Source organism: Ictalurus furcatus, chromosome 7, assembly GCF_023375685.1.
Source record: "Ictalurus furcatus strain D&B chromosome 7, Billie_1.0, whole genome shotgun sequence".
NCBI classification, from domain to species: Eukaryota; Metazoa; Chordata; class Actinopteri; order Siluriformes; family Ictaluridae; genus Ictalurus; species Ictalurus furcatus.
In genome coordinates this window covers 9,010,435-9,036,575 of record NC_071261.1, presented here as the reverse complement: position 1 = coordinate 9,036,575, position 26,141 = coordinate 9,010,435, and the positions used below count along the sequence as shown (strand labels likewise).

At 39.6% G+C, this 26,141-nt stretch overlaps 2 protein-coding genes across 8 annotated transcripts in view; one reads left to right on the top strand and one right to left on the bottom strand.

The window, feature by feature from the left end:
- The window catches only part of nsun6 (NOP2/Sun RNA methyltransferase 6), a 15,510-nt gene extending 12,073 nt beyond the window's left edge, over nucleotides 1-3,437 (bottom strand). The window contains exons 1-5 of one of the 7 annotated variants that reach the window (XM_053628256.1): nucleotides 2,798-3,436; nucleotides 2,622-2,720; nucleotides 2,407-2,485; nucleotides 2,216-2,313; nucleotides 699-854 (exon numbers count right to left, since the gene is read on the bottom strand). In XM_053628256.1, coding sequence (XP_053484231.1) covers nucleotides 699-854; nucleotides 2,216-2,308 — 249 coding nt within the window. In that variant the 5' untranslated portion in view covers nucleotides 2,309-2,313; nucleotides 2,407-2,485; nucleotides 2,622-2,720; nucleotides 2,798-3,436. Of the gene's footprint in view, nucleotides 1-698; nucleotides 855-2,215; nucleotides 2,721-2,797 lie in introns of all 7 variants that reach the window. The other 6 variants (XM_053628252.1, XM_053628257.1, XM_053628254.1 and 3 more) reach the window with 6 other exon arrangements.
- A 555-nt stretch (nucleotides 3,438-3,992) lies between these two features.
- Nucleotides 3,993-15,086, top strand: arl8 (ADP-ribosylation factor-like 8). Its single transcript, XM_053628244.1, has 6 exons — nucleotides 3,993-4,713; nucleotides 10,832-10,892; nucleotides 11,009-11,156; nucleotides 12,084-12,167; nucleotides 12,583-12,734; nucleotides 13,298-15,086. The coding sequence occupies exons 1-6, from the start codon at nucleotides 4,668-4,670 to the stop codon at nucleotides 13,344-13,346; spliced, it is 540 nt and encodes a 179-aa protein (XP_053484219.1). The 5' UTR covers nucleotides 3,993-4,667; the 3' UTR covers nucleotides 13,347-15,086.
- The last annotated feature ends 11,055 nt before the right edge of the window (nucleotides 15,087-26,141 follow it).

Sequence of the window (26,141 nt, the reverse complement as noted above, 5' to 3'; positions counted from 1 at the left end):
CCTGTCAGGGCCAGTGAAAGAGGTGTGGCCTCGGTGCCTGCCAGGGCCAATGAAAGAGGTGTGGCCTCGGTGCCCATCAGGTATAGCATTTGTGCCTGTTTGCACAATACTGTATGACAGTGTATCACACAACAGCTCTAATTCACATTTTGCTGAAAAACTGATTGGTTTAAATGCATCTCTTTTTTTTAATCACTGACCATGTATAAACACGAGCATTTCTTATTGGAAAAAGAAAAACAACCTTAGTGAGAATCCTCATTGGCTGCACTGAAACAGTCAGAATTGGTCTAATTCTAATAGAACTGTATGAGTGCAAGCGTTTCATGGGAGTTTCATGTGTGCCGTCTACTGTTTATTCATCAGGTCCTGAATTGGATATGTAACCAAAATGTGACCATGCGATTGTAATCAGAACAGTCAGATCAGAACTTGTGATTTTTTTTTGTACATCACACTTCGCTGCCCATATTGCTGCTGGCTCGTGTCCCACACCCACACGTCTCTCGGCACAGAACTGTCACTGCCTCACAGGCATGCAGTTTCTTTTGGTGGTGTTGTTCACAATGCACATGGATTGTATGTGCGACTTTTTCTGATTTCTAAAGCGTGCTTGGGCAAGTCTGCTTATATTGTTATATGAATGGGCACAGATAAAGATCAAGGCACATAGGAGACACACATATACTGACACACACCTGTGCAAGGTACTGCTCCAGCCTGTGTTGGATGTCCTGTAGAGTGTGTATGTGTGTGCTGGCTCTCAGGCAGGTGAGTGTGGGTGGGTGGGACAGACAGGACAGCAGTGAATCAAACACACTCTCTGCCTCCTCCTTTCCGAGTTCAGACACGAGCTAAATGAGAACGAGAGACACAGAGATGATGTTCATCCCATTCCAGATTAAACTCCAGAATCAGATATAAACAATTCATTAAATTATCATATCGCTACATGGTGTGAGTGCTATATTGCAAACATTTCCAACCATGTTAGATAAATGTGTGTTCAGGCTATCATGCAAGTTCTAAGGTTTATTAAAGCTAATAAAACCCTCAGATATAGCTTTTCAAAAGCAATATAGTAATATAATATACAAAGTTTTCGGTCCCTTTCAAGTTTTCCAGTTTTTGCTTTTCCTACTCATCATTTAATGGATTCGATTATTTTTTATATCATCATTCTGCACACTTTTCAGACTGATTTGCAAATGTATTACAAATAAAAGACACTCATTTGGCACCAATGACAGCCTCAAGTCTTCTTGGGAACGAGTCTACAAGCTCGTTGTCGATAAATAATGTATATTTATCGAATCACGTAGCCATTATTTATCTCGTCGATAAATAATGTATATTTATCGAAGCTTTGACCCAGGAGAAGCGTCATCCGCAACATTTTAGAAACGGTGGGTATTAGCGGCACCCGATGGATATGTAGAGAATTACAGCTAAATGTGCAAATCACTCTCACTCACACAGAGTTTTTCCTAGGCTTTCAGGGGGCTTAGGTGCTGTCTGGGTTCTGAGGACACACACACACACACACACACACACACAAATATATTATATATATATATATATATATATATATATATATATATATATCTCACAAAAGTGAGTACACCCCTCACATTTTTGTAAATATTTGATTGTATCTTTTCATGTGACAACACTGAAGAAATGCCACTTTGCTACAATGTAAAGTAGTGAGTGTACAGTGTAAATTTGCTGTCCCCTCAAAATAACTCAACACACAGCCATTAATGTCTAAACTGCTGGCAACAAAAGTTTTTTATTTTTTTGCCTTGACCTTCTGCAAGTTTCTCCTATCTTCACACATGATCTCTGGAGCTCAACCAGAGTGACCATCAGGTTCTTGGTCACCTCTCTTACCAAGGTCCTTCTCCCCCCGACCACTCGGTTTGGCCAGGCAGCCAGCTCTAGGAAAAGTCCTGCTTGTTCCAAACGTCTTCCGTTTGAGAATTATGGAGGCCACTGTGTTCTTGGGAACCTTCAATGCAGCATAAATTTATTTTGTAGCCTTCCCCAAATCTGTGCCTCGATACAGTCCTGTCTCTGAGCGCTGCAGCGCTGCAGTCCCTTTGACCTCATGGATTGGTTTTTGCTCCAATATTCATTTTCAGCGGTTGTCTGCTCCGTTCAACATAGTGGAAATAATTCAGACAGATTTGCCTTTTTAGGACTAGAAACCTACCTCTTTGTTCGTGTAGACATTGTGAAGATATTCCTGCACTTCAGACCTTAAGGCTATCTGAGGGAAAACGCTCTTGTTTGTCACAGACATCATGGACACTGTAAAGTAGAGATGAAGGAGAAGAGGAGATGGTACAGCTGTCAGGTGTAGATTTAAAAAAAAAAAAAAAAATGCTTTTCTAGTTTATTCACCACAGTGATGAGTCGATTCTGATTAAACAGTACAGATTATTTCACAGCAACACTGCATCTGACTGCTTCTGTGTCTGACCTGAAATATTATGAATGAAGCACGTGCCTGCTATATATGTATATATACACACACACACACACACACACACACACACACACACACACACACACACAGCTTTCAGAAGTTACTGATAAACTAGCCAAACTGAACTGACAATCTCTACAAACTCTCCTACTGATCCAGAATCTTCTTTCTTTCAATACTCGAGAAGTAGAAACAGCTTCACTTTCCACATAGGGTCACGCCCACGTTTCTACAGCATATCCGCAAACGTCATGAAGGGTCATAGTTCAAACCCAGGCTTGGTGGGAACTGTAGTTCTATACTTACGTTTGTGTCGGAAACAGAACACTCGATTCCTTTGGCGGTTTGCTGTTTCATAACTGGTTTAGGCAGCGTTTCGACACCTTTACCATGAATCGGTTCGAGACGGACCTCGAAGGCAGATACGTCACCACGTTGCTTGGATACCTACATACGCTAACGGCCACTAACCCTAAAGTCAATTATGCGAAATGGAATGAAGTATCGTTGGGGAAATAAAGCATATATTCTGTGAGCACATAAGCTGTTTCTCTCCATAAATAAAACCTTAAACAAACAAACAAAAAAAATAACGTATTTGTCTTCACTCACTCCCCTGTGTTTTCCGCCGCCATTTTTACAAGCTGGCTGGCATGCTGCATTATGGGATATGTAGGAAGGCGAAAGGTAAAATGTATGCTAGCTTCAAAAACCGACCAGATTAAGTTATCTCAGAAGGCTGCAAACTATACGATTCAGACACAATGCTTTCCTGCTTCCAAATACAGCCTTATAAGGCAGCGTTTTTACGTTTCGGACACCAGCATGGCTGGTGAAAAAAGTTTTTAAAAATCGTCTGTACATAAGAAAGCTTCAGCCGAGTTTAGACCGTAGACCTTTTCAATATGGCGGACTCGTTGACGCGTCGCATAGTGAAGTGTCGCTCTCGAAAGAGACGGATCAGTTAGGTTAACGTTAAGAGCCGACTCGCATATATATATATATAAGCCATTTTGTTCCTTTTTTCAATAGACGTAAGCAACTTAAGATAAGATACTTTGCAGAGTGTATTAAATTAAATGTATATATTCCATGGAAACGTCCTTTTAACATCTGAGTTGTTCGTTAGTGTGAAGAGAAGATATGTGTTTGACCAATGGCTGTAAAGTCATAGATGCCACATTGGCAAATTGGCGAATGTGCATTCTGGCTCTTTTCAGAGAGTCGAATCATTTTCTCAGCTCACCGGTAGGAGTCGACTCCCAAACGACACAGACAAAGTTTATAAGATTTTTAAGACCGGTGCTTATTTTTCTTTGCCTAAACATGATTGAAATCGTTTCATGAGATATTACAGTATTTATGTGGCACACGCTAATGTGGCATGGCTTTGTCGTTAGCACTATAATAATAATAATAATAATAATAATAATAATAATAATAATAATAATAATGGTAGCAGGAGCATATCAGTTCATAGTTTAAAGAACGGTCTTGTCACGAGCATTCACTATTCGCCAATCACAGCGCAGGAGGCGGGCTATGTGGACTGTATTGGTGTGGGGAAAATAAGGCGTTGGGGCACGGTGGTGTGTTAGTGTACAGCTGGCCGCTCGTCATATGTTTAAACAGTACTGCTGCTTACTATCCTCTTAATCACTCCAGAATAGTTTTGTATGCAAACTTTTCTCTCTTAGCAGAGGAGTGAAAGTTCTTCATTCTTGGCTAGTCATAATTTCTCTTCCAGAGGCGCCTCGTGTTCCACGCTGGAGTCTGGGATGTGACTAGCGGATTACAGGGCAGCTAGGTCAACATTAGTGTGTGTGTGTGTGTGTGTGAGAGTGAGAGAGAGAGAGAGAGAGTGTGAGTAAGTGAGTGAGTAAGTGAGTGAGTGAGTGAGTGTGTGTGTGAGAGAGAGAGAGAGAGAGAGAGAGAGAGGGGGAGATGTGGCGGAAGCGTCGGATTTTATCACCCAGAGGAGAGGGACTGAAGTGATTTACCTGGCCGGGGTTTAAATCATTTCCGCAGCACAGAGAGTCAGTCGGCTCGTTGCTCCCGGACCGTTGATGGGTTTTATGGAGCTAGCGTAGCCGCGTTAGCAAGAAAGCGCTGCACAGGCCGCTAGTTCACTTCAGAGCGCTCATCAGCATATTAAATAATAATCATCATCATCATCATGGGCCTGATTGTGGCCAAACTGTGGAGCTTTTTCTGTAATCAAGGTAAGCAGTGAGGTCGTTGTGTAATGTTGTGTAGTGAGTGTGTGTTCGCTGGTTAATAACTTCTAGTACTAACGGTACACTCCAGCTGAGTGTGTGTGTGTGTGTGTGTGTGTTACAGTATGCAGCATCAGCCGCATTATCTCTTCAAATCCAGGTTTAATTGTTAAAGGACCGTGTTATTGTTTAATGGTCTCTGAAGACCGGTTCAGTCGAAGTTTCGACACGTATTGTGCGTGTTTTTATTCACAGTAAACAGAATGAGTAACGGATACTAGCTAAGTGAAGGTTGCTGTCGGTTAGTAAACACGTCTGAGCGTTTTCTCCAAACACCCTGTGACTGCTTTGTGCAAATATATCAGCTGTAAGAAACAACACACGTGTGTGTGTGTGTGTGTGTGTGTGTGTGTGTGTGTGTGTGTGTGGACTTGAATTAACATCTGGTAACAGCAACCCAAAAACATGTGCACTAAAGTTCTACTTCATCCAACAGGTAGAGGATTTACATCCAACTATTACAGTCTCTAGTTCAGTGGATGTCAGTGCTGCGTTGTTGTGGTTGTTGTGTTTTATTACTAGTTTTACAGTTTGAAATTGTTATGCTATGGTAATATATCTAAAATATCACATTTATATATATATTTTCATGGTGGGGATGAAACTTATCGTTGTACAAAATTGTCTTTGCACATCCCTGTGTGTGTGTGTGTGTGTGTGTGTGTGTGTGTGTGTGTGTGTGTGCGTGTATAAAGATGATTTCCTAATTGTTTTCTTTTAAAGAAAGGCTCTTCTATAAAATCTCATATATTGTCAGTAGTTATCACTGAAAGAAAGACTGAGTAAAGGCAGTGCACCGAGCCAAAAAATTCAATCCAAAAAGGTAAATAAATAAGTAAATAAATAAATAAATAACGTAACTAGCCAGGCAGTGTTTAGCCAAAAATACACTTTTTTTTTTTTTTTTTTCATACTAAGAGATCATACTAAGAGAATGGAATTAAATTTGTGCCAAAAGTATTGAACATAACGTCAGTACTTGAAACGAACCAAAAATATATACGATGAGAAAAAAGGGAAAAACGGTGAGCTCGGTGACAAAAATGTAACGTGGTCTTCAAATAAAAAGAAATAAGTGGTCTTTGTGAACGGTTTTCTAAGCTTCGTTTTCGCACAAAGCTCTCGTGTGGGCGGGGCTTAACAGCGATTTACTCTCATTGGCTAGTGAGATTTGGATGGACAGCTCCCTGACCAGGAAGTAGAGACTTCAGTGGCGTGAGTTTCGGAGAGCATTCTGGATGCGGGTCTCTGTGTAGTTATAGTGTTTGTAGTGGAAATTACTTGCGTAGTTAGTCACTATATTTGTTTATAAATAATATTTGAGGTTTGTGTAGTCTCGTACAACAAATCTTTCAAGATGAGCTCTCAGGGGCGGCACGGAGCATCGTCATCATCATCAACGTCATCCTCCTCCTCTTCAGCTGGATACTCGATCTGTCAATCCAAATCTCACTAGCCAATGAGAGTAAATCACTGTTAAGCCCTGCCCACACTGTTAAGCCCCGCCCACACTTGAGGTTTGTCCCGGAACGGTAAACTTGCGTAAATGAAAAGTGTGAACGCGTATACGGGAAAAAACTCTGCGCATTCATAGACCACGATGAGCAAAAACAACGCTTAAAAACTGTTAACGAAGAACGCTGTTTATTTGACGGCCACGTTAAATTTTTGCCCCTGATTTCAGGTTCAGAGTGCTTTTCGTCTTGCTCATAGTATAGTTTTGTTCGTTTCTTGAAAAGTTACGTTCAGTACTTTTGGCAGCAGAGGTACTGTGTTTACAACAGTAGCGGATTATGCAAAGGGTTTTCAGTGCAGTCCGAGTCCCTGCTCAGAAGAACGGAGGTTACTGTAGTGTGATTTAGGACTGTGCAATATGGTGATCTATATATCATAGGCCAATGGACAGATATTTTGTTCTCGCCAATGTCTCAAAACCACTTTTCGGCCAATTTACGTCACTAAGGTTGGAGCTAGGATGAGGTACCTCCGTTTTTAGGTACAGGTTCGTCAGTCATTTGGATGTGGTTTGGCTATAACAAATCCGACACTGACCAGAAAAGTCATGTGTAAGGTATGCCACAGACCAGTCACAAATGCATGCAGGTGTTTTGCATATATAATGTTTAATATATTGTGATATACAAGGTGTCCAAAAAACATAAGGGACTATGTTCGCCAGGACCACGTCGGTTGGTACCTTCGCCAATGGATGTTCGTAGACACGTCTCGGTCGGTCCGCAACCCTTCCAGTCTTTTTGAATTTGTTAATAAGTTTGGCAGCAGTGTCGTGTGTGTGTGTGTGTGTGTGTGTGTGTGTGTGTGATGTGCTTGATAAAGATGAGATGTCATCTTTAAAGTCCATCGCAGCCTTGCGACAGCCTTCCCGATCCAGCCGGGAGAATGATTTCAATACGTTCTTCTTTTGTCAAAGGGTTTTCATAAAGGTCATCTGGGCGGGGGAAAAAAAAAAAGTCAACCGAGTATGTAACCTTTTGGAAGACATTTTGCTAAAAACATTTTATTTCCCCTATGTATGGAGACTTTTGGGCCACCTTGTATATCGTTTCAAGATATGGAATTATCCATATTGTGATCCGATTTTGTCGCTCTGCTCAAGTGTTCCTGCGCTGTTCTTAGTAAGGGGTCGTTTGAAATTCCGAATTATGAATTTCTCAAACCAGCAAAAGCAAATAAACAGGGATGATTGAAACGTGTCTTTGTGTTGAGTAATATGAGAAACACAGTACTATGGAGTGAGTAAGGATGGATTTCAGGTTAAGAAAGAGTAAGAGTCCCATTGACTGCAAATGCATGGCCAGGTGAATAGTCTGGCTAATCCTTTAAAGCTGTTTTAATCTTGTTGCATACAGTAGTTTGGGGTGGCAGGTGTCAAGTTCTTTTCTATGTAAATGTGGAGGGTGAAAAGGTCACCATGTTCCACTCCCCGTAGTGCTTTTGTGTTTCAGAACAGACGCTGGGGGTCTTTTCTGACTCAGGATGTGACAGAAGGCCTGGTGTCTTGGCTGACCCGGCAAACAAAACGTGCACGAGGAAGGCGTTTTCCTTCTATGTTGTCTTCCCATGACGTTATTCATGTATGCGTGCACAGCCGGTGATCCTGTCAGGATCAGCAGATGTGATCGTCTGACAAACATCTCGAAGAACGCCTAAGTGAAAAGTCCATTCGCAATATGGTTAGAAAATCGTTTTAGCCTAGTGCAGGGAGGACGTATAAATCCTAAATCTTTATTCATTTGAACACATTTTATACGTGTATTATGTGGAGAGACTGTATACTGATGTGCTTTCACACAGATGTTCCAGATCGAGTAACGTGAGACTGTAGTTCATGCTCGTCTTCGTGGCTGATTAAGATCACACACACACATTCGCATGCTCATCACTGGTCAGCGTTTACAGACCAGTTAAACTCGCTGAACAAGAATAGAAACTCATAGAAGTGCGTTTTCATTTCTGGCTTTAGATAGGGGTCAAGGCCAAGTCTCATACAGAATGCTCCATACTTCATGTTCAGACTGGTGTTTTCAGTCCATTACACCTAAATAAACAGGTGCATTTAGCGGAGAGTCCTGATTCTCGCCAGATAATGGGATCAGTGTGACACCACTGGATCTGAGAGTAACGGAAGCTGATCAGGAGATATTTGTTGACATGATATTTGGGTATTTTTTTTTTTGTCTAGCTGACTATTTGACTATATCGGTTATGTGCAAAACAGTAAACAAAGCATGGTGCTCTGAGGGTACATTCTGTTCTTGTTCATGTTTTGTTCAAGTACAGCTCCAAAGGGAAATTTTAAATATTAGTTTTGGCATAATTCCCCTGAGCTGTCTGGTTTTTATTTGGGTAATATACACACTGCGGGTCAAAAGTTTGTGGACGCCCGACTGAACCGTTTCTCACAATCTTAAAAACCTTTTTGGTCAGAAGGTGTATGATCAAACGTTTGAAATCGGTGTCGTAGACAAAAATATCATCGTGCCGATTCATTCGTTTCTTTCATTAGAAATCTAACATTTTATTTACAAAAAAGTGTACATATAAAACGGATGAATCGGAGTGAAATATTCCGAAAAGCAGCCGATAAGTGTCCGGCGTAGGTGGGAACTCCTTTAAAAAGCCTCTCAGGGGGATTCCTCAAGAATACATTACATTTCTGGAAAAAAAAAAATTCTGAAAATACTAGATTATTATTTTTTTTTTATCATTTTTTTTTTTTTTTATAACAGCATAATTCCCATAGTTCCATTTGTGCTTTGATGACTTTATTATTATAAAATGTGCTGGGGGGGAAAAAGAATAAAAATAACGAATGAGGGTGTCAAAACTTTTGAGCGGTAGTGTAGTTGATGGAATCACAGTCACAGTGTGGGTCAGTCAGCCCTAAGGAAGTAATACTGATCGTTTCCTGTATGGCATTGTGCAGCTGTCTAAACCCAACAAGTCGTGTCCTCATTTCCTTCCATCAGTCCACATCTAAACACAAAGGGCAAAAAGCCAGACTACTTCTGCATCGTTTCTACACACATACATATTTTCTTTGCACTGGCGTGCCAACTTCGATCATGGGGCTGTCTGTGAACTGTCATGCTTTTCTTGGAAAACATAAATGTGATTCTGTCTCTGTGTGTGTGTGTGTGTGTGTGTGTGTGTGTGGGTGGGGGGGTGTAGCCCTTTGTGTTGTGTCAAAAAAGCTGAAGTTGTGAGTAGAAATTCGACTACAGCCACAGAGCGAGACAGGACGTAGGCTTGTTCTGAATCGAAGGAAATGTTCATTGCTACATAATGATCCAGTCCCTCAGCAGGAAGCTTTTTATTTCAACCCTGCTCCAGATCTTACACTAGGGCTTGTACAGACACATGGCTTATCTTCTTTGTCTCTAGTAATAGTGTTACACGTCGATTTGCTTTGAACTGGTCGGTCAGAATGAATTATCTCGACCGTGATGTTTTGACTTGTTTCACGTTTTTGCGCTTTTGCTTCTTGAACTCAACCCCGAGTCCGCATCAGAATTCATTTCTCACCTTGTCACACACATCTACGCCGGGTACTAGTGGGCGTTCCTGTGATTAGTGTACAGCCGGTCGCAGTGGTTTAGTGGGCCACATTGAAATCTGGGATGTTTTTGTTTTTATTTACACCTGGAAGGAAGGAAATGATCGAAGTTTTAGAACGAAGAAAGGAAATGTTCAGTATGTTTTAGTATTTATGCTTCCGCCAGTTTGTGATCTTGATCATGGCCGGATTTTCCTTTTCCCTTCCATTGAAGCACGTGTTTTGGGTTTGATCTAACATGGTTAGTCAGGTTTTGCACCAACTTGTGGAGTCCATCCCAGTGTCATTAAAGCAAAAGAGGGACGCATCAAACACTAAAATTCTGATGTTCATGTAAATATTTATAAGATTCTACTTTACGGTAAAGTTAACGCTGATTATATAATTTGTCATGCAAACTTTGTTGTTTTTTTTTAATATAATTTATTTATTAAATGCAAAATAGAAGCATTTTCGTTAGTGGTGTCAGATTTTTGGGTCCCACTGTGTGTACAGGCTAGCTACAGTGCACATACAAAACCACCCACGTGACTGCAAATCAGATGTTTTCCCACTAAAAATAATTTTAAAAAAAACTCTGGAGCACGTATATAAAATGAATCCCTGCAGCATATCACTGTTGGAATGAGTCTCAAACGACAGTTTGCTCTTCACGATTTCTGTGGCCTGTCACCAACTGGCTCATGAGCTACGTGCAGGAACAAATATGTGGAAGTAGAGAACGTGACTATTGTTTGGCAGGAGTGTGGCGGGGGGGGTGTCAGAGGTGGCTTTACAACATGCCACTTTTGCTCATTCCCATCGGTAGTTTCCCGATCGCTTTGCTTCTCATGTGCATAAAGTTAATCTTCGCTCACATCGGTCATGCTACTCACTTTGCATTGCTAATGGTCGCTTTGCCTACCGCAGCCAGAAATCGGCAGCTCTCGCTGGAAAGTGCACGGGGTCCATCCGTCTTCTCAATATGTTTTGCTCTCTGATCTGCAGAACACAAGGTGATCATCGTGGGGCTTGACAACGCTGGAAAGACCACCATCCTTTACCAGTTGTAAGTAGTGTTTGCTTTTTTTGTTTAGTTTTTTTTTTTTTTTTTTTTTTTTTTTTAAATACGACTCTCTTCAGTTGTGAAGAGCGGGACATGTTCAGCTCCTGTTTGTCGTGCAGCCTGATGAAAGAGGTCGTCCACACGTCTCCAACGATCGGGAGTAACGTCGAAGAGATCGTTGTGAAGAATACGCACTTCCTGATGTGGGACATTGGAGGCCAGGAGAGTCTTCGGCACTCTTGGAACACCTACTACTCCAACACCGAGGTACCGTTTTCACAGTGACTCTCCAACAACAGACTGATTCGATTCTACAGGGTGTCCCAAAAGTTTCCGTACGTTGGGGAATATGTTTACTTTTGGGACACCCTGTACAGTATATCTGTATACTGTATACTTGAGCTATAGCTAGAACATTCTCTATTATTATTATTATTATTATTATTATTATTTCACTGCTTCTGGAAAAACAACAGATTTTTGCTAAATTGTATGTACGGACAAAATCGTCATTGTAATACGTATTCAAATTATTTGGAAACTAAATGTAGATCATGTGAGGAGGAAATTCAGATGTATTTAAATTTTATGCAGAGAATTATCAAATGCCAAACGTCGATTTGTGTTATATGATAATGAACATTAACAAACCACTAAGGCAAAAAATACTCAAGACTAAAATATACCGCGAGTCTGAATTTATATAGGTTTTATATACGCATCGTTGTCCAGCTGTGCTGTTGCAGCACATTCAGACCTGGACTAGCCACTGTAAGCGAGTGCATCAGCGTGTACCGTCACATCGATGCATGCTGTGAACTGTGTCCATCCAAAGCCCAGCTGGTGTGTGCATGCAACAGACCCAGAGGTCAAAGTTCACCATCTGACAAAGCAGACTAAGTGAAAGGACGTCGCAGCCATTCAACCAAAATAATTTGTGTGTGAGAGGTTGAAATGGTGGGGTCTGCTACTGAGTGCTGTTCTCTCTCTCTCTCACACACACACATGTGCACGTGCAACACACACACATTCTCATGTACATGTGCTGGCAGGCAAGGACATGCAGAACAACTTGCGTAGTGCTCTTTTCAAACATGAAGCCCTCCTCGTTTTCATGAAGCCTAGCTTTTTCACAGAGCTGACTGTAACATGAGTTTTTAATAACGTGAGCTTTTATATCTGTCTTGTGTGCAGTTCATCATCCTGGTAGTGGACAGTACGGACAGAGAAAGGCTTGCTATCTCTAAAGAGGAGCTGTACAGAATGCTGGCGCATGAGGCAAGCACGTTTTTTTTTTGTTTTTTTGTTTGTTTGTTTGTTTGTTTGTTTGTTTTTTCCTGTGCTAGTGTATAAATAAAGAATTTTATTTCGCATCCTTTTTTTCCATCCTTATTTCAGTTCAGTATTATTATTATTTTTTTAAATCAGAGATTAACTGAATCTGTTAAATTCCAAATGACTGGTACTGAGTACTGAGTGAGTAGTTCATTACTGGTGTTGCAGTCTTAATCCTCAGTGAGTGGCTGAGCTCCACCGGGCAGTCTGTTATGTCAAGTTGACGCATTTGTACCACTAATTTCGAATGTTTTACCGGTTAAGTAAGTAGTTTTGCATACTGTTTTTGTAGTCATTCGAACTATCACTTGCTCTCTCTCTCTCTCTCTCTCGCTCTCCGTCTCCTGCTCTTTCTCAGGATTTGCGTAAAGCCGCAGTGTTGATTTTTGCCAATAAGCAGGATATGAAGGGCTGTATGTCTGCAGCTGAGATCTCAAAATACCTGACCCTCAGCTCCATCAAAGACCATCCATGGCACATTCAATCATGCTGTGCTCTTACAGGAGAAGGGTGAGGGTCACACATTCATGCACACTGTAAATGATATGTTTTTTTCGGGGGGCGGGGGGGGGGGGGGTTTCCCCTTCTTTACACGATATGGACAAAAGTATGTGGACACCTGCCCACCACACTCATGTGTTTGTTGCCCATCTCATTCCAGATGTAGTCCCCCTTTGCTGTTCTAATAACCTCCACACTTTTGAAAAGGCTTTCCGTTAGATTTTGGAGCGTGGCTGTGGGGATTTGTGCTCATTCATTCAGCCGTGAAGGGAAACTGTAATGCTACAGCACACAATGACATTCTACACAACTGTGTGCTTTTTCTATACCGTTCTGGTGAAACCGACATATGGATGTGCTGGGTGTTGATTGAAACGAATGCACACAGTGTTGACTCTGTTAGTACAGTATACTACTAATAATACGATAGAGTACAGTTCATTTAAAATGAGTTATTCATAAAAACATTTCTTAGGCCCTTTGGATCTCACTATAGCTTTGACAAACAAGCTTATGCATGTACATTTACAAACTCTGCCTAATGTGCTTGATTTATTTATTTTTTCTTTCAGGCTGTGCCAAGGCCTGGAGTGGATGACCTCAAGGGCGGGACTCAGATAACCTCCAACACCCTTACAGGATTGGCTTCAGTTACAGCCTTCATCACAAACATCTGGCAGCAACTCAGCCTCATCCTACTGGCTGCTTATTATTATTATTATTGTTATTATTATTATTAGATTTTAAACTTTTAAACTATAATGTTCAACCTCTCTGGACACCTACCTCACTTCAGAAGGACTGGATGCTGGCTGATTGATTGGACAGACGTTTTCAGTTTTTCAGGACAAGTTGAATAATGCAAGTGAAAGAAGGGGAACGCACAGTGTCTGAAATGTTACCGCTTCCAGAGAGGCATGAGACTGTGTGCTTTGAACACTCATTCTTGGAAAAGTTCTCTGTTGTGGTTTAGGAAAGTTGGGGACTGGTGTATTTTATTGGACAACATATTTTAGTGGTATTTTTCTTTCTTTCTCGAGGTCAGGGAAGTCTGTTGCTTGTATGTGTTTTTGGGGGGGGGGGACTTGTATGGGTGTTTGTAACAAACTCAAAAACCACTACATATCATGAAACGCGCATTACATATCATTACATGTCTCATTACCTCAATTGACCGCCCAGTAGATACTCGAGCAGCGGTCTTGTACCCAGCCTGTTGCGAATATTGCTTGACCACTGAAACGTGGGAACAGCTTGGATCAATAATAGAGTCCTTTTCATTTATTTGTCAGTTATTTAAGGTCCGCAAACACCTTTTTTTTTTTAAATTTACGAACCAAGTTTGTGCTGTAACGTAAAACGGGCTGCTTTCCCACAAATCACTTGTAATTGCATTGAGGACTGGTTACTAATATGTATTCTTTAGCTTATGTGAGGATGAAACCTGGATTATGGATAAACTTGAAAATCCTGATTTAGTGCTTGTTGTATTTAGTTTTAATATTTCGGGTACCAGTTTGTATTATTTTTATACTGGTGAGTCATATGCTGCATCGAAACACTTACTCAGACGTGTTTGTGTGTCTCAGGCTAGTGAGCGTTTTCTCGGTCTATTTTAAAGAATGGGTGCAAACTGAGAAGCAGCTTCAAAATCTAGTTGGAGATCTGTTCAGTATGAAAGTGTTCTTGAGCAGATTCCTGTGTGATTTTGAAAGAGTGGCTGTACAGCATGGAATCGTGCATATTTGATTTTTTTTATTTTTTTTTCTTTTCACCTGTTGTGTGGGATTATTCATGAAAAGTTTGTTTTCCATTTTTCAAATGGATTTGGACCAGAAGAGGCATGATGATAATGTCTAGATATGAAAACATGTTTTGAGCTGAAAATTAAAATAGGCCATTGAGTGAGTTGATCCCACACAGGAACCAGATGTTTTATGCTTTGGAAAACTCAGCCTCAGCCTTTCATAAGTGTGTACAGGTATAACGATGGGATTATTAGCATAATTGAGGCATTGAGCTGTGCATTCCTCTGCTTTTATTTCTTTAACACTTCAAACTGTGCTGCCTGCTTGAACACCAAACCGTACAGAACTGGAAATCAGTGAAGTTTTTTGCTTCACTATCAGTATCCATGGTTTTTATTATATGGTTCCAGCATGCAAGGGTCAGGGTTCACAAAGTACGGTGTTGATTTAGAGGCACAGAATCATTAATCTGCAATTCCACTGATTCCTCATTTCATCAGCCATTGAATTCCCATTTGGTGAAACTTCAGACGTGCCATTTCAGCATAAGCAGGAGAAATACGTATCAATTTTTATATTTCTGTAATTTTATAATAAATGCTTTTATTTTGAACTTGTCTTTGTTCTGTACCTCTCTGACATTTTGAATCGTCACCTCGCAAATGCTTTCGTGGAGGTTTGCAGTTCTACGTTTTTGTGATTTGTGATATTTATGAAAATTTGGATTTTCATGTCAATTCCTGTTAGAACTTCCTAGCTCACTTAGCTCAAGAACTGAGACGCACCTTTGCGTCTTCACCTGTCCTTGAGACTATGCCAGCAGGCCGTGGCTACTTTAACAAACAAACAAAAACTGTATATACACATTTTGCAGATATTCATGAATTATTTTTCGTACTGCGCACGATTCGTCATTCGTACACCTTTAGTGAGTGATTTACCCTGTCAGGTTCACAGTGGCGCCGGTGACTCTCCTGGGAACACTGAGTGTGAGGCTGGAATATACACGGAACAGAGGTTTTTGAGAGGTGAGAAGAAACCTATAGATAGAACATGCAAAACTCCACACATGCAGTAACCAGAGTGAAACATTGGAAAGCAAAATCTGTAAGTGGACACAAAATACACACCACATTCCTTTGTCAAAAGAATAAAAGTAGAAAAGATGAGAAACTTCAATTCAACAATGTGTAATGTGCATGACTGTTCAAATTGATTTAGTATTTCCTATTACAATAAACCAACCTAAATTTATTAAACCTTTTACACATTTCAAGCTGAAATAGTACTCTGTTGCCAGATAATGTTGAAAATACATATATTTGACTATATTCAAGATATTTCTACTTGTACACCATTACAAACTGTACATATATTAGCCATCTAGTACAATAACAGAGACATCCTACATTCATATTGTGAATGGCTGTCTGTGCAGAACAAAATATATTTAAAACGTTCAGTATAGTACTTTGGACTGATGGACTGCGGGCTCGTGAGCCATTCCAGCGAGCTGTGTGGAGGATAAATAACATTGGCAGGAATTGAATTCAGTTTATCCATCATCCTCTTCTCTATGGAAGATGGATAAACTCTTCCTCCAGAGAGTACAGGCTTTGCTTCACTACAGACTGGCTTAGTGACAAGTATAAGCCCTCAGAACACACACACACTCACAATCACACCCCCTGGCAATTTGGAATAGTCAAAACATTTACCGGCATGTTTTGGGAGATGGGACGATAAGGGATTTGCATCATGAGCGTAAGGAGTTTGTAATGAGAGTGAACTTTGTTGCTTTGGCGATATTAAACTGGGCTTCAGTTAAGGTGAAGTGTGTCCCAATGCACAATAACCATGTGTATGAGGAAAAAGAAGTACACCCTCCTGCAATTCTGTTTTTATTTCAGGACATCAATAAATTTTGTGGTCCTCATTAAACTTCTTTAAATAAACAAATAACCTTAGGTGACAACACAAAAAACACAACAGCCCCTTCTCTCCAAAAAGAACATGAACAAACCCTAAACGTTCTGGAACAATATCCTTTGGACTGATGACACCAATATGGAGATGTTTGTCCATCATGCACAGCACTATGGTTGGTGAAAACCAAACACAGCTAATCGCCACAATCACCTCATACCAACTGCCGAGCCTGGTGGTGCAGGGGTGATGATTTGGGCTTGTTTTGTAGCCACAGGACCTGAGGAACCCATTGAGACAACGATGAATTCCACTTCATACCAGAACCTTCAACAAATGTGAGGCCACCTGTCCAGCACGTGAAGCCGGGCCAAAACTGGATCATCACACCAGCAAATCAATATCTGAACGGCTAAAGAAGAAGAAAAAAAATCAAGGTGTTGAAATGGCCAACTCAAAGTCCAGACCTCAACTCATTGAGATGCTGTGGCGGGATTTTAATAGATCTGTGCATAAAAAATGTCCTCAAACATCAATGAACTGAAGCAATGTTGTAAAGAAGAGCGGGCCAAACTTTCTCCAAAACAATGTGAGAGACTAATAACCTTCTACAGAATATGTTGACTTCAAATTGTTGTTAAAGGTGGTTCTAGATGTTACTGAATTATAGGGTGTACAAATTTTTTCCAACCTGGTTTTTGAATGTTGGTTTACTTTTTGGAGAAAAAAAAGATGATACATAAATACATAGAATTGAAGGAGGGTGTACTTTCTTTTTTCCATGACTATGTATATATAAAAATATATGCAATGTGCTAGTTGTTCATACATTTTATCCTGATCAGAGTTACAGTGGATCTAGACCCTATCTATACACCCTGGGGTGACACCAATCCATCGAGGGGCATCATTCGCAGGGTTAGCGTTAGGGTTAGGGTTTAGTGGTTAGCACGTTCGCCTTACACCTCCAGGGTCGGGGGTTCAATTCCCACCGTGGCCCTGTGTGTGCGGAGTTTGCATGTTCTCCCCCGTGCTGCAGGGGTTTCCTCCGGGTACTCCAGTTTTCTCCCCCGGTTTTCAAATACAAAGTCCAAAGTGTGTATGTGATTGAGTCCTGCGATGGATTGGTACCCCGCCTTGTGCCCCATGCTCCCTGGGATAGGCTCCAGGTTTTCCCCTGAAAAGGATAAAGCGGTATAGAAGATGGCTGGATGAATTAAAGAAACCGGAGAACCTAGTGGAAACTCCAAACTCCTGCGCTCAAGATTGAATCAGGAACCCCGGTGCTGTAAGGTCAACGTTACACACTCTAAACCTTCTCTCCCAAAATATCAGTAAGTTGTTCATTACACCATGCTTTAAGACAGCTTGTGGAGAGCTTTTTTTTTTTTTACTGAGTGTCCTGAAAGCAAACCCACTTCCCATTTAAAACGCCACTTCTCAGGGATTCCACCATTTCATTCATAAACACTCCAGAATAGAGAAAGACACCGAGCTCCCAGGCTGATAATACATTAAAACAAGGCCTGCTGCTGAGAGTGATGTGAGTCAGCACGTGAGCCATTCTAGGGACTATATTACATTTCAGGGAAACAGAAGGACACAGACAGTATAGACCACTGACTCTGCATAACATGGGGGGGGGGGGTTGGAGAATGTGTCACATGACTGTCACATAATCCTTGAGTTTACAGGAGACAGAAATAGTCTGTTTGTGAATCTCAGAGTGCTCTCTCTGTAACAACATGCTTGTGGAATAGGAGGTACCTTTGCCAGTCCTCTGTAAATGCTATTTGGGTTAAAGGGTGTTCTGCGGAGGCATAAATAAACCCTAAACTCTCTCTCTCTGTCGTAATACAAACTACATTTTTCAGAAATGACCGATGTGTTTATTTATTCTTTACGAGCTGGGTCTTGATGTTTGCGTTGCTATGCTTGTTGCGATTTGAGGTTTGTGTTTTTGTTACAAATTTAACTAAGAACTAAAACTATGGTGCCATTGTGTACTCATTAGGTCTACACGGTTATTAAACAACAAACCTTATGCACATAATTGGCTGACTATCAAGCGTTTGAATAAGGTTAGCTAACGCACCAGCTAAATGACTCATGCTATTACACGAGTTAAACAGATGAAAATATATACAGGGTGTCCCAAAAGTTTTCATCATTTGTAATATTTGTAGCTTCTCCACTAATGACCAAGAGGGTCATATTTTCTGTTGATATTTGTTTTGGGATTGTTTCCTCCTGCAGGATTTACCCACATTTCATTTCAACACCTTACAGTCCTCAGTCCAGGCACATTTTCTTTTTTAGAAACTATCTTAGAAGACTATTTTTTCTCCTTCTCTTCAGTTTTGTAGTGTAGGAAAGACATGAGCAGAGTCACTTGAAGGGCCATGTTGTACTTATTTTGTCCAATTTTCAGGTGTACACTTCTTGCATTGTCACTATGTTTCTATGATCTCCTCTGTCTGACACCAGGGGGCGATATTGCTCTGTCTAATTAGAGTGACACTACATGGTTTGGGCAAAATAGGTTTTGTTTTGGTAGGCCCTGCAATGTGACTGGATGGATGGCAGCTGTCTTAGTTATATGAGCTTATTCTCAGTGTGAACATGGTTCCCTGTTGGTCTAATGGCTAGCATGTGGTAACCAACCCCAGCGACTGGAGAGCTGTAAAAGCCAGTGCACTCTCAGTGTTGGTCCCTAGCCTGGAAATGGAGAGGGTTGCACCAGGAAGGGCATCCAGTGTAAAAGCTTGTGCCAGATTCAAAATGTGAGGACGGGAATTTCTCAGTGTGAACATGAGAATCTGTTATCTAGCAAACAATCCAGTGATCTAACATCAATGCTCAAAAGGCAGTAGCACACTGTGAGAACTTGCTGTTAGTGAGGGACATTTTGTTATTCTCCACATTTACGTCTCTGTGCTAAGGTTTGTGTATCTATACTTTCACACAAAAAGTAACGAGGAGACTAGAAAAATGTCCCCAACGAACAGTATAGCTACACTGGTCCAATGAAATAATGGCCACGCATCATACAGATGTCTTTTTGAATTTATTTGATCTCTCGCGCTCTCTTTCTTCAGCAGACACCATGAAAACTTCAAGAAAATAAAGACATGAAATGTTCAGAATACACCTCTCTCAGTCATTTTCAAGTCTCTCAAGCTAGTCTTCATTATTAAATAGGCCAGAACACGTCAGCACAACGGAAATGTCATAAATCCCATAAAGTCTCTGAAAACGTCTCACGTTGTACATGTAAAGGCACATCAACAGCATTATAACACAATATAAACAAATAAAAAGACTAGTTACAGTGTGCGACTCTTGGACCACATGTAGAATAAGGGTCATTTCGGGTTGTATGTAATGTATTTCCTCTACATCCATGTTTGCTCTAACCCACAATGCCACAGTCACACTCTCAAATAAACTCTGGTCAGGTGACCCATTACACTCTACATTAAACATAACCTTACATAGAGAGCTCAAAAAAATGTCTAACCAAAATATTATTTCAAGGAGGTACATTTTTATCAGCATTACTCTCTGAACATCTTAATTAGTATATTTTTCATCACTCTTTTTAATGGCTGTGTGAACCCAAATGAACATGAATTTATGACAAACATATAAAGTAAACATCTCAATAAAACATGTCCTTGTGACACTTACAAACATCATCATGGAGACCAAGGACCTACCAAGACTAGTATGGGACAACGTTCTAGAAAAGTATGAACATCTCATGGAGCACCATTAATCACTCATTAATGGTGCTCCACGAGATGTTCATACTTTTGGACGAGCCTAGACGAGCCCATTCATTAAAAAAAAAAAAAGTCACTGACCAGGTAAAAGGGGATTAGTCAGAAAAGCAACCAAGAAGCCAAGAGTAATGCTCAACATGATGCTACCACCATCATGCTTCCCTGTTGCAATGGTGTTCTCAGGGTGATGAGCAGTGTTAGGTTTCTGCCAACCATAGCTGAACATCTTTTGTCTCATCAGACCAGAGAACTATTTCCCACATGTTCCACATCTCCAACACCACAAACATAACCATAACCATAACTTTGAACTCTTATATATGAGCTAAGTCTCCATCGCTGAACAGGTAATCATTTCAGTTCTATATAATTTAAGTTAAGTAGACTTAAGTTCAATAGACATTAACTTAAACCTACAATTAATTCAGATATGACTTCAGCAAAAGGGATATGTTTAAGAAAGCAAAATTTATACATGGAATTGATTTATAATGCTGCTTTTTTTTTTCTGAGCTGCTTTGTGACACTGTCCATTGTTAAAAGTCCTATACAAATGAAATTGAATTGAATCGGGTCCATGGCGCCTTTAATTAATATGATGTTTCTTTTGTGATGGAGCTCAGCTCTGATCCGTTTAGCTATTAGCTAAAGTGATTACACCCTGTTGTCCTATGCTGTTAGACCTGTCCATTAAAAGCATCCAAACGACAGGGAGCTGAGTGTTTGTGTGTGACGGAAAAGAAGAAAGGCTTATGTGTGTCACTAAGGTCGTTAGGGAAAAGCCATATCTTACCGCCCACCTGTTTTGCAGGAACATTATGCTCTGAATGTCATTATTTGCACAGTGAACATTATACCCAAGGGAAAACACAAGAAAGTCTATTTGGACTAAGTGACAAGCTCATTAAATAGAGTGCATGATTAGTAGATTTCCGAGTCATTAATTCTTTGTCTCTTTCAAGCTAAAGAGCTATTTAATTATTCGACTGCTAAAATAAAGCAAATGACAAATCTTTAAAAAAAAATAAAATAATAATAATAATAATAATAATAATAATAATAATAAAAAATAGCTAGGTTTATACCTTTTCCAGAAACTCTTCAGAGTGAACAGCCAGTGAATATTGTTATCCTGTATTGTATTTACATTTTTATTCCAATTTTTTTTTTTTTTCCAGAAATGAAAATGTTGTGACATCAGACGCAGTCAATATCAATTTGGACAACTTCTATTAAAAATGTTTTCAAATTTCAGCTTTTATTCTAAAGTCCGAACAGAAAGCTCACTAGTGTGTAAGCTCACGACAGAGGGGTGTTATTTCGTGATGCAAATCAAGCATTGCTGTAAAGCTGAGATGTGTGTAATGGATGGATTACCGAGTGAAATGTCCTTAAATACAAGACTGTGTGATAACCTCTCAGACCAATCAATCAATCAATCAACATTGATTTCTAAAGCACATTTAAACACACCGTAAGTTGATCCAAAGTGCTGTACAATAGAAAAAGGTAAAAGAATAAAAACAATAGCATCAACAGTGTCAATATGTCAGGGCGTTGTGTTAACGGATTACGCGTTCATGTTTGCAAATACATGAAACACCATATAACACAAGAGCATCTTTATATTAGTTAAGGAAACTACTAGAATATTTGACTTATATTGATTATAGCTTTAGTTAAGGCATTAAAAATGTACACAGGCTTAATCTCTAAAACAGTTTGACTTAAAACAGAAAATATACAAACAGATTTATATGCTGTCATTAATGTAAAACCATCTCCCACTGTCTCTTTGTCTTTCAGTCTGCAGGGTAGCGAAACGCCTGACTCAACCATGGCCATATTTCATAGTTCACAGAGACGCAGTGATATGACATGTTTACGGTTTCACTTGGATTTATCCGTTCCAGTGTTAATTATTTATGCCGTCATGGCCTCTGAAAACAATCTGGGCGCTCTAGTATACACTAAAGTAATTTACATTCAAAGTGCTGTAGACAGCCAGTGCTCTTTGTTAATTAGATTACCGCACACAGGTACAGGTGACAAATGGCCTTGTCAGCTCTATCGGGGTCAAAAGAAGATTCTATTCTTAATTCATGATGCTTATATTTGCCAAAAGCCATAAAGTGATATCTGGATTCTTCCTGCACTGTGCATTCACATTCTATACATTGTCTGGCTACTGTGGGAAAACTAGAAATAACTACCTTGACCTTTAGGATAGATGTTTCTGTCGGCTGGGAGGCATTACAACAAATTAAAAGACTGCAGGCTTTAGAAAAATAAATGGTTTGAATTGATAAATGGTCATAGCATAAGGGTAGAAGTGTTTCTCGCTCATAGGCAAATCTGGGACTCTTCTTTAGTGTTAGAATCGGAATATGGCACCAGATCACATACTGTATGTCACCGATGCTTCAAACCTGGATACTACGACATGTTGAAAAGGCATATTTACAGACTGTAAAAGCTATATCCATTCTGTGTCATATTTGAGCAGGTGACTTTTAAGACCATCTGAACATCCTCCATTGTGTGTGTGTGTGTGTGTGTGTGTGTGTGTGTGTGTGTGTAATTGCAAGTCTATTGTACTGTATTTCCATTGGCAATGTGATTGCCCTTTTGATGTAATGCATGTAATTACTTTATTCCACAGAGGTGGTAAATTCACTCATCCTCTTATTCAGTTAAGGTGTTAATTCATTTTCTTTTACAGAACATATGACAGGTTGATACGAATGCACTCGTCTGTCATGTTATATTTTCTATAATAATAGCTAATCACAGGGATTTGTATCGTGGATGCTCCACATAATCTCAATCTAATAATAAACCGATTTTAACAACATTAACAAAGAATATAATCAGTGATACGGTGAAAGTTTCTGTTAGAAGACATTTATTTAACAATTTGTAGTGGTCACTTTACGTCTTCTGCAACAAAAAAAAAGTCTTCAGGACAGAAGGTTTTTTTTGGTAACATGAACCATGGATGTTCCACATCATTAAATGTAACTATTAATTGATTTTAAAAATAATAATAAACAAACAAACAAACAGTAAACAAACAAACAAAAAATAATCACTGGCAACTTGCTGTGGTATATATATATATATATGTGTGCGTGTATGTCTGTATATGTATATGTATGTGTATATACACACACACACCCACTATCTTATTATATATCTATATTATCTTCTATCCATATTATCTCTGTTTGTTGGTTTTTTTTAAAGTTGAAACTCATGAATCAGGCCACTGTGATCTACCATTAGCTCAAAGGGTTTTTAGGAACCTTTTTAGCTAAAAATGTCGATCTAATAATAAATCTAGTAACTTGCAGAACCTCAACATGTCACCAAGCTGGCAAACTTTTTTAGTTGATGTAAACACTTTTTAGTTCAATGACCCAAAACAATTCTTCAAGAGTCTAATGACATGGCTAGCTAACTTCTAGGGTGAACAGTGATATATAATTTTATGCAGCAAGTTCATTTCATTCAACAAATAACTTACTAACAGGACCCTGTTAATGGTGTGAGAGGAGTCTTAAGTTGAAAAACAAAAAAGCTCCTTGAATTAACTGAACTCGAATGCGTACATTCCACGGTTCCATGTGAGTGAATTGAGTTACACTAACAAAACTTGTTTTCCAACGTGATTTGATCATGTATTTTCCAAGCACTGTATAAAATCGAACTCTGTGCTCCTACCAGAACTGTGGATTGAACCTAGGTCACTGGTGTTCTGTAACGGCCACATTACCCATTCTACTGCACATGTTTTAATCACATTAATAATATACATCGTTGCGAGATTTCATTTATCTGATTGGTTTACGTCAATAGTATGTGAACTGAGCATGGTCATGCTACATAATTCAATCTAGCAATTAGAAACTGTCTAGTATTGGAAAGTTTAGTATAAGCAATGAAGTCAAGATTTGATGAGAAACTTAATATTTTTATGTAAACTATACGTAATATTTTTCGAGCAATTTTTCAGTGTATCGTTGCTGTGCAACAGCTTCGGACTGTAATGAAATGCGTGAATTACATATCACATTCTCGCAGCTAAACATCCGCGGATGTATTGCATTTTCTAGTCAATTACTGCAAACAGTCAAAGCTACATGTTTACATCTATTTGGACAGACATAATTGCAGTTTTCTACCAAACTATTCACAGTTTCACACAGGAACAGAACGCCTGAGGGGTAAAATAACAATAATTGCTAACAGACACGAAAGACAGAAGATCTAGTAGATGAAAGGCAATCCTAGCCATACCCTTTCATTAGAAATATATCAAATTTAAAGTGAAATACTAGGAAAAGAGACTTAATCACAACAACACCGAGATTTAATTATTATTAATCATGAAGTATTGGCAGAAGAAATGCAAATTACAACCCCTGTTTAAGCAAGAAGGACAGAAGATCCAGTTCTAGTAATCAAAGGCAAAAAAAAAAAAAAAAAAAAAGGTGTATAGAGATGAATGTGAAGTGCTGACTCATGGTGAGATCTGTCAGAGCCAAATTAAATCCCCATCGTATTCCTGACTTCCTCCAGCAGCTTGTCTTAAAAAGGAGGCTTTTTTTTACACAGAAAGATTGATGGCTAGGGTAGACCTGATAAAGCTGTAAAAGTGACCTATACAGAGGCAAGGCACAGTCTGATATTCCGCACAGGTGTTTGATATACCAGCAGGCTGTTGCCACAATCAGAGAACTGGAGAGAATTTACAGAACAGTAAACAAGAGTGCTTTGCAACTTGAAGGCAGAATGCCAGCAATACCATCAATCCATATATATATGTATTCTAGCTTTCACCTGTTAATTCCTTCCGGTTCTGTTTTCTCTAGCATTTCTCTCTTTAATAAATCTTCTGAAGCCCTGAAATCCAATCCCAAATCCCATCTAAATATTTACCTTATCTTTAGCTCAGCAATCCATACCATTTTTTTTTTTTTACTCATTTGAGAACAATCTGACAATTCAATACATAACTACTCGTCAGTCATTTAATCTAATCTTTCCAAATGAGATGGCTTAGCGTGGATCATTAATATTAATATTAAATCCCCTTAGCTTGTTGCCTTGAGGAGATCAGCAGCACAATTTAATTTCCTCCACAAAATTTCATTCTGGCTAAAGTCATTTGAATAAATCACATCATGTCTCTGTTTGACCCTAACCAGCCTACCGGTAATATTTCAAATACCTCTCTTTCTTATTTTCTCTGTGTTTTTAGCTTGTTAGGGATTGACGCAAAAAAAAGTTTAGGCTTTTATCCAAAGCTAATTACAACTGATTAAGTTAAGATCTTGCTCAAGCACCCAACCGAGGTAGCATTATAGTGCTAGTGGTGGCTCAGTGGTTATGGCACTGATCAGAAGGTTGTGAATTCAAAACTCAGCACCACTCAAACTTCAAATGCTCAATTTGTAAGTCATTGTATTTCGTTTGTGAACATCTTACTTGGAGAACACAGTAGACCCGAAGTAATTTTTCACTTTATAGTGCAGTACTGGGTCTCTGGTTAAAGCACTGGACTACTGAATGATGAGTTGTGAGTTCAAATCCCAGCATCACAAAACTGCCACTGTTGGGCCCTTGAGAAAGACTGTCTCATTGATAAATTTCTTTGGATTTTTGCATCAGTCAAGTGTGTAAAAATAAATTAATAAATAAATAAGTAGAATGCTTGGGTGTGAACAACTTTACAATTGGTAAAACAATTGGACCAATTACACTGGTCAGAGGCACGGTAATCTCACAAGTTAGACTTTTTGCTAAACCATTAAGTGGCATGTTTTCAAGAGGTGGGAAAAACCCACACAGGCCCAGGAGGAACCACGAAACTCTGCAAAGGTGACCACAGTTCAGCACTGACCCAGCAAACCCATGGAACATGAACTCATAACATTACCCATTATGCCAACTCA

Coding starts and splice junctions, on each gene's coding strand:
- arl8 (XM_053628244.1), top strand. CDS start 4,668: ATGGGCCTGATTGTGGCCAAACTGTGGAGCTTTTTCTGTAATCAAG. Junction 4,714..10,831: donor GAGCTTTTTCTGTAATCAAG/GTAAGCAGTGAG, acceptor TCTGATCTGCAG/AACACAAGGTGATCATCGTG. Junction 12,168..12,582: donor ACAGAATGCTGGCGCATGAG/GCAAGCACGTTT, acceptor GCTCTTTCTCAG/GATTTGCGTAAAGCCGCAGT.